Here is a 17369-nt window from a genome sequence, read left to right on the forward strand (position 1 = left end):
TTAGTGTTCAAAAGCACATTATTCTTGTCTTCTATCTGCTCTAAAAGTATATGGTGCAGGTACCACCACAGCAGCAGAATGAAAGAGAGCAGAGGACACCACAGGAGCACCCATGGTAGTGGGCTCTTAGATCATGATTAGATCTGTCTTAGACCTCTTAGATGAGGTCATGATTTCAAGTGAATCATTTCAACTTTTGGTACCCCCCTCTCAACTTCCACTTTGTAACTTTGACAGAAAGCAAGGAGTTTCAAAATGCAGTCCTGTAAAAACAGGAGTACATACCTACAACTATAAAAAGATTCCATTAATAAAGTAAACCATAGGAATTTCCTGTAATTTCTCTGAATAACAGAATTTGTTACAAGAGATATTTTATAGCAAAGGCATCACAAACTAATACATCAAAAGGAAAATTCAACCCAGCAGACTGTAGCCATCAAGTCAAGGCTGGGTTCCCTCTGCACTGTTAGTTTCCTTAGGTTGCTTGGGATATGAATTACAGGAGGCATAGCCAGTGACATGGAGGCTATAAATACAGAATCATCAACTGGTTTGGGTTGGAAGGGGACCCTGAAGATCATCTAGTTCCAAACCCCCGGCCATGGGCATGCAGGATTCTCTAGCCTTGTTTCTCAGCCTATGAATTCAGCCACTTGCTAAAAACCTCCCCCAGAGGTTTTTACTAACTTCTGATTTTGGGAGGTTTATTCTTTTTGTTTGTTTGGCTGGCTATTTAGTTTTAAAGTCGGCATTAGGGTTGAGAGAAATGCTTCCACAATCATGCCATGTAAGATTTCTTCTTATAAGGTAAGGAGAGAAAGAAGAGCATAAAACTGTTACGTAAACTCACACTTCAAACTTGAATTAACAGAAGCAGTGCTGATTTAGGCATTCAATTTTCCATCCTAACATTTTGAACAGCAGAAACCAAATATCCAACTTTTCCAAATTTCCTGTGTGTGAATATTTCCAGCTCCTTACAAAACAGCCAGATATAAAAATGAGGTAACAGCAGTTACTAAAGCTGTGTTACACCTTTTATCATAAGTTTTAGAGTGGATACAGAAGATATTGATAGGCAGGGATAGGGTCCAAAAAGATATGCTGTGACTACATTTCAGTAATCTAAGATACTTTGGGATCTCCACAAAGAAAGTTATATCTACTGAGTGAATAGTAGTAAGCTGCAATTCTTTTCTGGACCAAGATATTCTGATAAAACACCGAGTGATCAGGTCACCTGATCAGGACAAAGCCAGTATCTTACCATGCATCTGCAGCTTCCAGGAGGATTCAAAAGTCATCATCAAGCAACTCAAATTCTGTATGGTTGATCCACCTCACTGACCATCTGACAGGTTAAATCTGGCCCTATTAGAATCAGTAAGCATGTACTCATTGGCTTCAGCAAGGCAAAGATTACTTCAAACGTTCAAGGAAGTTTACTGATGTTATTCCAGTATAGCATTGCCAAAACATAACTCCCAAAGCTCTGAAGTCACCCTACTTTTATTGTCTCTGCTCTGTAACAGAAACATCTGCCTTTAAAATAAATTACTCTTTCCGTCAAGTTACAAAGGGGCATCATATTTTAGAGGTGGTCAGAGTCTAAGAGACCCACCAAATTTATTGTATAAAGGATATTGCTGGTGTTAGTTCTTTTTCTGACATCCTCTGTTGCAGGCTTCAATCCATCTTCCTTAGTTGCTCATTCCCAGCTTTATATTTTGATAACTAGGCCCCTTTTCTGGTAAAATACTTCCATAACATTTGTTTTAGATTTCCTAAACAAACTACAGCACTATGATCACGGAATCACACAGCATGACAGGAACTAGGCTGGAAGAGACCTTCAAGATCATCAAGCCCAACCCATGCCCAAACACCTCAACTAAACCAGGGAATTGAGTGCCACATCCAATCTTTTTTTAAACACATCCAGGGATGCTGACTCCACCACCTCCCCAGGCAGATAATTCCAGCACATTATCACTCTTTCCATAAAAAACTTTTTTCCTAATATCCAACCTATATTTCCCTTGGTGCAGCTTTAGACTGTGTCCTCTCATTCTGCCAGCTGCTCCCGGGTGAAAGAGACCAACCTCACCTGACTACAGCCACCTTTCAGGGAGTTGTAGAGAGTGCTAAGGTCACCTCTGCTTCTCCTTTTCTTGAGGCTAAACACCCCCAGCTCCCTCAGCCATTCCTCACTGGAATTGTGCTCCAAGCCCCGCACCAGCCTCATTGCCTCCTCTGGACACGCTCAAACGTCTCAACATCCTTCCCAAAGTGAGGGGCCCAGAACTGGACACAGCACTGGAGGTGTGGCCTCACCAGTACTGAGTATGATGGATGTACCATCCTGAGTACCAGGATGACCTCTCTGGTAATGCTGCTGGCCACACTATTCCTGATACAGGCAGATGAAAGAATAGCAGTTCCATTTCTGCCTTGTACCTTCTCTGCTCGCCTGCTTCACGATGCTTGAAGAGGTAATAAGCAACAATATGCCACAAACTATACTGTGGTTGCAAACAGATGCTTACATTCATGAAAATAAATGCAGCAGTGACAGGATACAGATTATATACAAAAACAGTCTATAAGCATATACTGGGCATAATGCCAATTACTGCAAACCACAGCAACATGTAGTTACATGATAATTGATACACACATTTTAGTATCTCCTCTTATCCTAGTGTTTCTTGTTAAGATGCAGGATTTACTGGTGTCTTCTCCATACCACCCAGTTTATACAAGCAGTGTGGCTGTTCACTTGCACATGGAAGTGCTGCTGTTGCCCACATACTTCCCTCAGCATTACCTGTGTTGGCCCTTTCAAATGCATGGAACAGTGAAAATGTTAAGAGTATAAAAAGCAGACACAATCTTTATAGCACCCCCAGTAGTTTATGAGTCTAGTTGGGTTCATACAGATGTACGTGACATAGCAGCTGATGATTCCACAGATATGAAGTAAGCATTAAGAAGTATGGGGCAACCAATATCCAGTCATCTCTAGGCTATCCCAAATGTCCTTATAATTCACAGCAGCTTTGCAGTAACTTTTATTTCTATTTATGACCATTAAAAGTAATTTGTAAATCACAATTCAGAATAAGGTTTTGAAGGTTTCATTATGATCATCGTATAGTAGCCTATTTAGAAAAGGTACAGTACCTCCAAAGAGGGGGGCCCGTTTATTCCTGCAGTATGTTATTAACAGTCCCAGTGAGTGACTACGCTTGCATTAAAGAGAAACTCTTACTATAAAGGACAAGATAATATTGCTTGAGATTATCATTTTTATACCAGTCTTGTAATAGGAAATTTAAATTATAATACCTTCTAAAAAAATAGAAAACCACCAATACCCCCCCGCCGGTTTAATGAAAGGAGAGATTTGTAACTGTAATAACTCAGGTAGCAGAAAGTAGCAGAAAGGTTAAATAATGACGTTGTAATGCTCAGGTTTTTGAATACCATTGTATTTGAAAACTATCAAATCCAAAAACTTTATAGGAAAAGTGACATGAAGAAATTGATCTGCACTATACACTATCTGTACAGGCCCAGAACAGAAGTAAAAATAATCAAAATTAGCTGACTCAAGCTTCAAAATGTCTGTTCTAAACACTTTATTTTGAAGACTTTACAAAGATAAGCCTCAAAATGCAATCTCACCCACAAAATTTGCAAATAACAGCTGTTATCTCCTGCCATGTACAACTGCAAGCCCAACTTTACCTTGTTTGCAATACTTGTGATGAATGACTTGATGTCCAGATTAGTTGGGCAACTCTTCTGACAGGGGGCATCTGCACACTTTAAACATCTACAGGAATAAAAGAAAGTATGTCAAGGAGACATGGAATCTAAGTGCTGCCAAAGCATAAGATTTTCATGTAAGCATGCTAAAAGATAAGTCACAAAGCAATAGAGCATAACACACAGAATTTCTATTTAAAACCTCAAAATGCTACATGATCATTATTGACTGTCATCAACAGAGATTAGTTATGTTTTGCTGACTGCATTTTACATAGGAAGGCATTTACAAGCACATAGATAACACCTGTCCAAGTATTAGGAAACCCTCAAATTACATAGAGGCATTTTTTTTCCCTGGAATCCATGACTGCTAAACTTCTGACCAGTTCATTTTTCTATTTGAAAAAAAAACTGTGCTATGAATCTAAATTTATTAACTAAGTTCTGGTAGTATCATTATGGAATAAATGCTGAATGTTGGACCATCAGATATACAAAAGCAACAGTATTTCACAAAGGAGGGAATTACTTTTTACTGTATGTCCAAAGCTGATGAATTTTCAAGTCACTTTTCTATGAATTTCCTGAATTTCTATGCAAGGCTATGACTTCTGAAAATAATTCAGTAGTCTTATACATACTCCCAACCAAAACCCCTAAGACCTTCTTCCTGTCATTTCTAATGACAAAACCTAAATAAGCAATAAGGCGACAAAACATCCTATGTAATAAAACTGATTTTCTGTTTCTGCATAGTCACACATGGGGGTGTGACGGTCTGGTTGTTTGCACCAGTCCCATCCAAGGATTAAGTCCTCAGGACAGTCTACACAACTTGCATTAAGCAAACCTAAGAAAAAGATAAAAGTCAGCTGAAGGAGTAAAATGCTTCTCTATTAGGCACAAAGGTATTAGTACACAGTCTTGCTTTTATAGATCAATGATTATCACAGGTCAAATGCTTCACTATTTGTCTCAGAATTAATTAGGTTATTACAGATGCTCTTTTGATACTGGTTTAGTAACAGTCAGAATTAATGCAAATTGTGGGTTTAAAAATATATGGAAAATTAAATAAAATTTGGGTTTTAGGTATCATTTGAGCCCAGATACTTACGTAAGTTCCACAAGTCTACCTTAATTATTGTTATTCAGTGCTAGGTGACAAGATTGTGGAACTGGCTGGGACAGAGAATTTTAAAACACAGAAAAGCCACAAGAGGCCAGTGGACTATATAGAAAGAAATTAAGAGTACATTAAAAGGAAATAAATTATTGGAATTCCTGCAGCAAAACACTATTCTAACTTTGTCAATCACACACAACAGGGGTTTTTTTGTTGTCATTTTTACAGTTAAGGGTGGAATATGAGAGAAGGGAAAGCTAGTTAAATAGAAATTAATTAGCCCTTCATCTTATTATTCATTATTATCTAGCTGAGTATTGCAGACGATATGGCACCAACAAAATTTGAAGGCACACGTGGTAGAGACTGTTTGGATTTTATCACAAGACTAGTCATAGAAAAAAGGCCCCAGAGGATATACTTAATGTAAACAGGTCTCACAAGCTGCAAAAGATGGGAAAACTGCAGAAGACAAACATGGGTTCAACACCACTCTGGGTTACCAGTTCAACTCGAGGGATGTCAGAAAAGCACTGGCAGGTTTAGCTGTGGCAGCTGAAGATAACACTGCCCAGCATTACCTGCAACAGGTACATGTTAAAAAGGCCTTAACAAGGAAAGGTGGAACAGGGGCACCTCAAAAGGTTGTGGCCAGCACATGGAGTCAAGAGGATACTTTTAGCATTCTAAGCAGACAAGAATTTCTCTTCTTTGAAAAAAAGTAACATTCTAGTATTAGAAGCCAGCAAAAAAGGAGATGTGATAGACAAAATAACACCACTATGAGGACTCAGATGAGCAGTTTGCCTGTGTAAGCAAAAAGGAAATAACAGAACTCAAAAATCATGCAATTAAAAAAGACATCAATTCCATTACGACTTTTTACTCTTCACTTTCCTCAGTGAGGTTTTCTTCAAAATACGACAGTCCTGTATTCAAAATCAGAGAAAGCACACTGAACATAAAATACATTCTGTGAATTATACATAGAACAATCTCATGTCAAAATGGCATGGCACCTGGCAGGATAAGTTGTGTACAGATTACTTGCTCAGACTAGCAAGCATCTTTACCAAATTATTTCTCTTTTGATTTTTGAGATGCTTCACAAATAACAGCTGTTGAAAATGTCAGCTGCTGGGAGGGGCAGGTAACGCAAATTTGAATGTGAGCTTTGGGGAGGAGGGGAGGGTGCCATGAATATGCCAGTCCAGACTTTCTCTTATAATAATACCATCTTCCAGGCACTCGGCAGACTAAAGTGCACCAGGCTGCCATTAATCCCACTTATCACCATGACAGCTCAGTAATTACATGCCTGCTATAGCTAGGTACTGTAAGGTACTGTAGTCCTAATAAAACATCGAGTACTGTGCTGAATGCATGCTGGTGAGGTGTTTTATTAAACTTGGGGGGTTGATCATCAAGTGACATTAGTGTTGACCTATTTTTCTATCTGACAATAAATTATCCTTTGACCGTACCATCACAGATATCACAGAGTGCATTTACTGTACAAAGGAGCAAAGGTATCGCATTCTGGCAAATCAGGCAGAAAGAATAAATAAAGTAGTAGAGTCACACATGAGAAAGTTATTACATAAATTGCTACAAGTGATTGATCCTTTCAAAAATGCCCTGGTTAAGGGAACACACCAACAATTACCATGAGCTTCAGTTCCACATGCATATACCAATGGAGAATTATTAAGCATTATACTTCCTTTTGTTTCCCTTCAACTGTCCTCCCACCCTGAGAAATCCCACCTTTCATTTTAGAAGGTTATTTTATGACTATGATTTTGGTTCAAAATATTGTAAACAAATTAGAAATCTTGATTAAGTATTTCTAATTCACCTGTTAGCTCCTAGTAAATTAAATGAAGAGGTGTATGCTCATTACCAAAAAAAAAATAAATAACACAAAACAAACAACATTCTGGACTATCTATGCACCTATGATAACCTGAGAAAATATATCTCAGCATTCCTTAGTAAAAATATAGGAAAAATCCTATCAACTATCAGAAAACACCCTATATAATGGATTTTCTCCCACTGTTCATGGAACAGCATCTCCTTTAGCAACATATAGGCTGTTGTGAATCTTAAAAGACACCACGTTCACTGAACATGCATAGTAATTTCCACATAAAAGGCAACACCCCAGTCTTTGCACTGCAGAAGAGAAAAGAAAGCCATAGCAAAGATAATTTTCAGTTAATAGCTTTTTTTGTACAGTTATTGAAGTATTACTCAATATTTGATTTTAAAGTTAAAATATCTGACCAACAATCCCATTTCCAGGCACAGGCCAGTTCTTAACACACTTTTGCTTCCAAACAAAGAAGGGCAATTTAGTAGTATCGTTACCTAAAAATGCAGCAAACAATTGTCTATGTAACTGGCAATAACATTACTTGAAGTGCAATCATATGAATGCTGAAAGACTGGAGGTGAAATTGATAATCCAGAGTAATATTCCTCAACAAATTGTAGCTGATAACCCATCAAATCTTCATGTATCACAAAACAGAGCAAATAACCTTTATTATGGATACTGTTGGCAGAGGTTTAGAAGCAAATTGAACCCTAATTCATTTCTCCAGGCCATAAACAGTCATTTTGAAAAAAGGCTTCCAGCTCTAATACTTGCAGAAATTTCTAAAACTTTAACCACTACTCAGAGAAATAGCCCCGATGAAGGTCTGTATGTACTTTCTGAGGCTTTGGTCAATTAACTGTGAGAGAATGGTAGAGCTAACTGCACCCAGTAAATAAGAGGTCAGTTTGAACAGGAGACCCAACTTTGACCCAACCAGGCTCTTCTTAGTTCCAAGTCTCTTGCACCACTCTAAACACTGAGCTGGGGACGGTAAGCACTGAAATAAGAAAGCTGCATGTCAGGAAGAAATGAATCTATTATTTCCAAATAAATCTAAATCCCAAGTTGAATGCCCCTTGCCTTTGATGGCCGAAATGAAGAGCGTTACATAGATTTTTCTCCTAAAGCTCAATCTTTTAATTACTTATGGCTAATCCTGTGTAATTTAGCCTTTGTTCTCCCCATTCAGTCTTGCTTCTTGCTGTACTGAAAGAGGGTCAAGGACAAACTTAAACTGAGATTTGGACATATATAGACTCATTTAATAAAGATAAGAGACCAGGATAAAGATCCACTACTTAAATTGTAAGCCATTGATGAAAACTTACTGTTGGCAGCTGAAAAAAAAAAAACAAAAAAACCTGCCATTATTTCCCTAATTAAAATTAAACAAACAAACAGACACCCAAAACTAACATTCACAGAAGAAAATCCCACATTTTTTTGTCTTTGTGTTCATTGCATTTCACAATGGATAGAAGAGGAGAAAAGGATTATAGACTAACTGGGAGATGTTTTGTCAGGTATTTAAATACCAAAACACTGTAACAGCTGATACATGGGTTTGATGAGTACCAAAGACGAATAATACAGGAATATTCAAAGTCAAGAAACAGAAAAAGAAATTCTCACATGAGAGGCCAAGAACCTTGCTGTGTAAGTACAATGTGGCAAAGAGAGCAGAATCTTAAATTAGAATCAACTGTGAAAACAATTTTGGACTACAAAAAAAACCAAGGAAAAAACAAATCTAATTGCCAAGGAACACCTCTAGTATAAAGGGCACCAAAAATCATACAAAACACAGCAATACAGACTAATAGATATCCTGGTTCTGGATATTTAATACTGGGTGAAAGGCAGCAGTCTTTTAGGTTATATTGCAGAATGACATGTGAAAAATTCTATTTGTGAGAAATGCCAGGCCTGTTAGCAATGCACAGGAGCTGTAAGAAACAAAACATTCAGTATCATGTAAATTGACAATACTAGTTCATATCTAAAGAAAGAAGGAAAGACTCCCACACTGTTGCTGTTGCCTCTTCAGTCACCTGAAGTCCTGTAAGCTTTCTGCAGATCCATAAAAAGTGACACTACTCTGTCTCTAAGTTCACATTACTAGAGGAAGCAAATTTTAAATAGAGGCACTCTACAGGATTAGACAGATGTGGCATTGCTGCTGGCAGTTACAGAACTTGTAAGGGAGGTGCTTTTTATCGAAAAGAAGAAATTATCAGAGTTGAAACTTAGTCTTCAGACACAAAAACCTCTTACCCTAGTGCAGAATAATGGCACTTACAGACAAGGTTATTTTTGGACACTTAAGAGGTGGTGAATCATATGGACATAGGCTCCAAATCATTCTATTCATCAATGCCTCATTTTCTCTTTTCTTCTTTGGCTCTCTACACAGCCATAATTCTTTTCTCATCTAGTTCTGAATCCCCTTTGAGTGCAGGAACTCTCCTCTCCTCTTTGCTTCTGCTTGGCTGTTCTTCCTGTTTTCTGTAGTCTTTCTTCCCCATTCATCTGAAACTTTTCCACTTCTCTGTCCTGTAACTTTTTATCACCTTCCATCATAACTTCATTTTAATGGACAATGTTGATAATATAATAAAGGAGCCACTGTCTGTCATCAGGTGTTAATGACAGTGGTGTAGGAGAGTGTGCACCAGTCACTTCACAGTCCATCTTCTGAGCTGTTGTCAACTACCATGCAGCCCTTCAGAAACCTCCACTTCTGCACTAAAACTGTCATTGCTTAATGGCATGTCTTCTGCATACTTTGGACAGAGCTATCTTGGTCTGCGATCAGACACACAAATGGAGCCCAGCAGAGGAAAAGCAGGTGGGTGGGATTTCCTCTTAACCCCTTGCTGAGCAGTGGGAACACAGCCAGGCTCTGCCCGCACTGCACTGAGGGGAGCAGCCTGCTCCAAGACTGCTCATGGGAAGTGATATTCTCCTTCAATTCCTCCTGTCATCTTACTGGGACGGGGAATTTTTCAATCATTTTCCAATATGCCTTTCACCAACGTCATGCATATAACTTGTATATATTACTTTAATTGCATTTCTCCAATTTATAATGTTGCTGAATAAAGCTGTTATGCAAGTTAGAGAGATTAAAAATAGAAAACACAGTTCTGCTTACAGAATACTGTAGCACAAAGCATGTATATCAGCTGATACCAAATCAGAAAAACTGTTTCATCTTTTCGACATATTAGAAATCACTTTTTTTTATATTGATGGTGAAAGTAATTTCAACCATGCATTACAGCAATGTTAATTCTAAGCATGCTCTTCTTTTTCTTGTTTCATAGTAAGTACTGTGAAATTGCTGTGTTTTCAACAGTATTAATCAACATTCAAAATTCATTAAATTGTCACAGAAAAACTGTCTAGTTAAAGGTTTTACTGTTGCTAACAAAATATTTTTATTTAAATCTTAAAAGATTTTAGAGTTACAAAAACCAAATACTTAAAGTCAATCTACAACTTCTCTATTAACACTTGATTAAATTCCACACTACATATTAATTAGTATTTTCTCAACATCATAGGAACACAATATAGTTTCCTGCTTGTGACAATAAACTTGATAGTACCCATACTATGCAGGTAGTGTAAAAGAGACAGAAGAAACCCACTTGTTGGTAAAACACTGATAGTACCTGTTAGACCTCGCACTGTGCTCTTCAAGTCCTTGAAAGCAGCACTTTACCTGCCAAAGCAGCCACTTGTGGCCCAGCCACACCCCGCCTTATGGAGCTTTTTAAACGGGTACATTCATGTTCACCAGAACAGTGATCCCTTTCACATAGGAGACAGCTGTTACACGATGTTCAATATCCTTTTAATCCTCTATAGACCGTAGACAGAAAGGTTGACAGAACTGACAGCTTTTATTATGGCTTGTCCTGTACACAATAATCTTCTTTCGCCTGCACTATTCTCCCAGAAGTGTTACAGATTTTTTTTACTTATATCAAGTATCCTTTCTAGGGTTTTTAGATCAGAAATTAGTTTTATGTGGCATGATTCTTGTCCTCTGTAAATTACCTTTCCCAAATATGAAACACCTGTTGTCTTTTTATCTTAACATCAACAAAACTCCTCTGGGTTCACTTCAGGAAAGATACACTTCACAAGTTTAGTCAAAGATGTTTTTCTCCCAAAATGACTTGATCATCTATGCACATCTTACAAATGCCACTCTGTTCAATATCTCAATATCATGAGCACAAATCTACCATTTATTTGCATTGAAAACACTGATTAAATTTAAGAATAACATTTATAAACAACCTATGATACAATCTAACCTAACTAAAATGCATTAATTGAAAATTTAAGAAAATATTCTCAGTTAAAAACTACAAACCCAGAAGAAATGGATTGTCTTACTACAGCACCACAATCAGTCTTGAAATTTAGGCATGCCAGCAATTCTATCACAATTAACAGAAGAGTGATTAAACAAAGAACTTTTGTGAAAAAATAGTTTTGGGAAAGGCAGTAACAGCACGATAAGCTAAAGCTTCCCTTTTTAGGATTTGAGTACCAAAATATTCCCAAATTCTCTCTTTTTCATCACCCTGAAATTATCCACATATCTGACTGAATGCTGATCTAGAATTCTGCCACTCAAGTCAGGCTGCACTGATTTCTGCACACAATGCATTCCCACAATTTCCCAATTCATTATGCTATTAGCAAGGGGTAGGAATGTGGGAGAAAAGAGGGTAAAAGACCAGGAGGGTTTTAGCTTTGCTGTTGGTGTCACCTGAACATTTGACCCTATACAGGGCATAATCTGGAGGCAGGAAAAAGCACAAATTAAATAATTGAATTTCAGATTAAAAATAAAAATTTCAAAGGTTCCAATTGCTCTTGCTTTCAGATTTGCAGAATCAAAAAAATAATTAAAATTTTTGGCTGCTACTACAGTTTAGAACTCCAGAGAAAATTAAGAGGTCAGTCACCTTTGCACTGCAAACCTGATAAAGATGCTTCTTCCAATGGAGAAGATAAGTCATGGACCCCAGCTGGCCACCTTTTCCCAAGTTTTAAAACTTGGAAAGAAAGGCAGAGTTTCCTTATTAAATAAAGCTCAGTCCTTCCAGACAGTGAGCACTCCAGCTCATTAGCAGACTGCTTAACTGTGCTCTATTTTAATATACGTAGTCCCCAGTGGGACCCAGTCAGACCATTCAATTGCTTATAATGAAAATGCTTAAGCAGTTTCTTAAGCCAGCCTCATGCAAGACTTCAGAAGTGAGCTCCCAGCACTTCAGTGTCCTCACCCTTCCTTACTTAAAATTGCTGCAGCTACTGACTTGAGAACCATTTGCCACTACTCCTGTCTTTTCCCTCTTTTGGAAACTGCAAGAATTCAGCAGAGGATTTTAAGATTTAGTATTTTGTCTAGAAATTGCATGTACAAGGACTGCCTTTCATCCTCTTTTTCAAATGAAGAGGTTTGTCTAAGATACCTTAGTAAGTGATACTGCAACTTTTTAATATGCTCAGTCATCAAGACCCAGATAAAAGGAAATCTGCCTGCTATTTCAGTTCTGATTTTCTACACTGCAAATAACTGGTGCATTTCTTACTCCTAATAATATTACCTTTTTTATTATATATAGGCATCTTTTTAAAAAGGTGGCATTTACTTTCATGCTTTGATGTTTAAGATAAGTATTTGGCTTTGCTTTTCTACCTTAAATTTACTTGAAAAGTATAGATTCAAAACCATCCCTTCAGCAAATGGAAAGAGCATTGTGACAGAATTACAGAAATCACAGAGGGAAACTAGAGGGGTGAGCACAGAGTAAAAACAAATCATACTAAAAATCAATGTTGCGTTCTTTATATATTAAGTTTAAAGATATAAGTAACATTTTAATAGTAGACAGTTGATAATTCAGTCTTAATTATTTGCAAGAGGGAAATACACTAACTCATTAAGACTAAATGACTGATTTTGTATGTGCTATATCCAGATTTTGATATAACCACCTTCACTGGGAAAAGTTTTACAATATTCATGCATTCACAGTATGATACTATGAATAAATGACATAGCTAAAAGTTACTGTCCACACTTCACATTATGTGAAATCAATGTATCATTTAATTTTTTTTTTAGCTGGGCATCTCCCCCAGCTAAAAAACACTAAACCAAAACAAAGCTATAAAAAAACTTACCAAACAAACAAAGCAAATACAGAAAGAGCCCTTCTGTAGATTACCAAATAAATTTAACATCTGCTTCCCTTGGTAGCAAGGCTGCCTCACAGAAGCACTCCACTGTATACTTGTACCTCTTCACAGTTTCCTTCTTCCAGTGTAGAAATCTCCTATACGCAAATCTCCTCCATGCAAACTACTTAATTGGAGAGAGCTGTTCAAGCTTTACAGTTTCACCAGCTACATGGCCAAAAGGCTGGACTACATGGCCCAAGTGGTTTACACTATCTTGGCAATTTCTCCTAGTATGCTGAATAATGGCCTTTTAAAATGGCAAATTTATGTCTGCTTATCTATCTACAGTTGAGGCTTCCCACAGAGATAAGCAAACTCTAAAAATCTGAGTTCATGTCTGTCTCAAGTTATTTAGGACTAGAGGAGTTACAGGAGTATTCACTTCCTTATAAATTAAATGCTTATTTTAAGCACTTTAACAGGCACCTCAAAATTAGGATAATTAAAAATTACTGTAGTTAAAATAACAGTACCCAAAGGATCTAAAATATGAAATATATACAAGGATTTTGCAAGTATAACATGAAAATCTTAGAAACAGTTTGACTTCTGAGCACTACAGCATGACCTTTTAGGTCAACATATATTGGCAAAGAAAGCTCGATCTACCAGCATAAACTCTGGACTCTCAATGTCAAGAAGACTTGGGGAGGGCAACTTAAGAATAGTCAGTTTGCAAAAATAGGACAAATACTTGTTGCTAAAAGGAAGGCACAAAAATCTTGCATTTTAGGTTTCACCTTCACAAGCTAAGCAGAGAGAATTTTCACATCCTTTTAAGATTATATAAAAGAAAGTATTTGTCACATTTCCTTCCATACTGAAGTTAATGGCATAAGAATGAATACATTTTCTGTGATGGCTCAGCAGTTAAGTGCTGTCTGGAAAAATATTAAAAGAAATGTGGGTTTGGGTTTTTTTTCAGAGAACCACAGCTTTAAGAAATCTTAGGATTCATAAAAAAATTAGTAATCTGTTGGTTCACGACAGTTTGATGGATCACTTGTTCTTGAATTTGTGGCATTGTTCTTCTTTGTAAATGCTCAAATTGTTAGACCTACATCAAATACAGCAATCCCCGGACTCTAAATGTAGTGTGGCTGAAAAAGCACACTTTTCCCATTTCCCAAAGGCACTGTATTTTCAAAAACCTGGTGGAAGGATTTAAATAGTGTCTTTTGGTAGATAGTTTTGCTTGCTACAAATGAGCAGATGTCTGCCTTTTGGCAATTCTTTTTTATGCCGTTATTTGAAAACAATTACAGAAAAATATTAAAATTTATATATAAAAAAATCCACAAAGATCTGCATTTCTCAGACTAGTCACACAGACATTTCAGAAACCTAGGAATCAGTACAAAATGCTTCTCTTCCACCCTCCATTAGTACCTCCTCTACACAAAATCACACAGAGTACCCATTAGCAACTCCCCAACTGTTCCTACTTAGATGCTCTGATTTTAGTGTTTTCTAACCCAGAAGCATTAGGGTTTAATGAATGCATCCAATAATTCCAGAGTTTCATACCTCAGGATTTACAGGATCTTATGATGCAGCCAATGATATCAACACAATCACAGGTATAGCTTACTTACCAGTGTCTCTCTTCCTTAACAGTGAGGGACGCCAATTGTTTTCTTTACTCCAGGTGAATGCCCAAGTCTGCTGGCTGCAAACTCAGAGAGCTCTTATTAAATTTCTCGGCAGTAAGAATCCTGAGGCTCTGTACCCATACTACAAATTAAGCCAACAAGAAAACCTCCCTGACAGCTACTACTGTCAGTCTGCTCCATTCCTGCATCCCTTGCTCCAGGAAGTCAGGAGGCAAGTTTACCTATTGTTCCCCCTGTCCTTGGCCAGGACCTGATCACAGCAGAATATATTCCAATTTGGGGTTACTGTACACCAGTAAGAGTTTTGATTGTGAATGATGCTGCTGCTTTATCAGATTCCTCTCTGGCAGGACTTGCCCAGTTTGCAATTTTAAAAGCAGTTAGCTCACTTTCATGAAGGTATCTTGATATTGGCTTCCAAATTTTAAGCAGGAAAAGGAAAGTTACTTTGTGCTGAAATCCCACTCCAACTCCATTTCAGGTATATTCAGGGGCTGTACTTTCTATGATGGACTGCATAGTGTTAAACATTGTTCAGTCAAGAAAGACTCCCAAAGATACTAGAACTACTTAGGTTTCATCTTCAGCCTCTGAAGATAGTTCAACAAATATTACCAGTATAAATTCAAACCAACATTTGGGTATTCATTGTGCTGTCAATATGTGTTCAACCACATAACACAAAGCAATGCAACGGAAGACAACAACTGCAACTAAAGGGTGTTTAGTCATTTCTAATTTAGTCAATGCAATTTGTTTTTCTTTTTAAGTCTAGAATAGCAGAAAGATAGAATTATCCACTCTTTAATTTCCCATTTCACTGAGGATGTGAAATGTACTGCTAGTCCTCTTATGACTGGAAACAATTTCTTGGAAATAGCTTCTACTTATTGTTTCCTACACTGAAGCAATTTTTGCAAAACCAGATGGGATATTCTTCCAGTCATAAGAAGTCTGTGTTTTTGGAAATTAAGACAGGAATGATGAACAGTAAAAGCTCTATCTTTTCTTCATCCCTTCACTTCCTTATCAATGACCAGTCTCTTCAGCCCCTGCAAAGATCAGGAACTTTTCAGAGAGACAGGAGTTTGATAGTTATAACTCAAATTTTTTTTAATTTTCCCAAAATGCAAAAAAAAGCAATTCAAATCAGAGTAATTAAGAGCAGAGTTCCTGAGAGTATTTTGGAAGATCTCTCTACAAATCCTTTTTGGTGCTTTACACATGCTAAGATACAGCAACCTAACTTACATTCTTCTGCTAACAAAACATGACCATGGAAAACTCTGTCCTCAATTCAAAACAAAAGCAATAGAAATATTCACAATATATTACGTACAGCAACATAACCCTCTCCTTGTTTTCAGCAAAGAGGGAGTGACACTGCTTGGGAAAAATGCTCTACTGATAGCTCAGCATGAACTCTCTTAAAATATACTTGAATATGTTTACTAGCACTGTGCAGGATGATGCACTAGCACAAAGAGTCAACACTGAACCACAAATGTCAAAACAGACTAAGTACATTATGTGATACATTATTTTTTTTATTGTATTTGTTCACTTGATAATTTGCACGATTCAGTAATTCATAAAAGAATCTCCCTATCATTTGTGCAAATTAGTGATTTTCTAGCACAGTTAAAAATACATGTCAAATGTATATTATACTTTGCATGTTTGTTGCCTTTGAGAAGATGAAAAAATATTACATGGTTAAATGAAACTCTTGGGTGATTATTCTGAACCTGAAAATAGCTCTACACAACCTTCTGACATATCTCTCAACATCAGTCTGGTGGGAGTATATCACTCACCAGCATTTTTCTGCTTAGCATGAAAATATAAAGTTATTTTTTTCTAAGTTGCTTCTGATCGCACTACTAGTCACATATTTTAAACTGAAGTAATTGCTTCACTGGATGAATCCTATTACTGCCACACCAGTAACATTGTACCTGTTCTAATCCTTCTCTATAATACATTTTTCCTATAGTATAAGCCTAAGTCACCATGTAGAGATAGACATCAGTTAGATGCAGGTTCCATGAAAAAATTTAAACATCATATTTTGGTTTTAGATTCAGGCAAAAAATCATTCAGCTATAGTTCAACTATAGTACTGCTTTGCATGCACCATTATTTTTGGAGGAAGAAGGGTTTTTCTTAATGCATCTACCTCATTACTACGGTCTATGTACTATTTACCCAACATACACACTACAAATAATATTACAAACATTTTAACTAAGTTTTATGTTCCAAAAGAACAAGAAACCAGATTTGTTTTCAGATGTTGTGATTTAGTGTTACCTTTCTATTAAGAGAAAAAAAATAATGAGTTACAGCATTTTCAATATTCTTACAATATATGCAACGTAAGGTGTGGTATTCAACCCAACTCAACCAGAAGAGCTGAAATTAGTTTAGTCATCAGCCATGAATTATGTGTGACAAATGCCCTGAAGTATTCCATCTTTTTACATAGTTCATAATGGCCCTTGCTAGTATCTATTAAATATTTTATGAATTTATCATGAATATAAAGTATGACATTACTACCTTATTCTTGAAGAAATAAGAGATTCAATTACTGACACACTGTATCCAGGGGTGGGGAAATAGAAGTGGGAAAAATGTCAATTAAGAAAAAGAAAACAAAAACCCAACAGTAGTAAGTATTAACTAAACACAAACA

General features: G+C 36.9%; 1 protein-coding gene across 9 annotated transcripts in view; it reads right to left on the reverse strand.

The window, feature by feature from the left end:
- The window catches only part of DPYD (dihydropyrimidine dehydrogenase), a 336858-nt gene that overhangs the window by 241574 nt on the left and 77915 nt on the right, over positions 1-17369 (reverse strand). For all 9 annotated transcript variants that reach the window (XR_013340469.1, XR_002464965.1, XR_013340470.1 and 6 more), the window contains exon 4: positions 3754-3841. Coding sequence is in view for 6 of the 9 variants with exons in the window: in XM_021525458.1 (XP_021381133.1) it covers positions 3754-3841 (88 nt within the window). In the remaining 3 variants the exon portion in view is untranslated. The remainder of the gene's footprint in view (positions 1-3753; positions 3842-17369) is intronic.

This window comes from Lonchura striata, chromosome 9 (assembly GCF_046129695.1).
Source record: "Lonchura striata isolate bLonStr1 chromosome 9, bLonStr1.mat, whole genome shotgun sequence".
In the NCBI taxonomy this organism is placed as follows: Eukaryota; Metazoa; Chordata; class Aves; order Passeriformes; family Estrildidae; genus Lonchura; species Lonchura striata.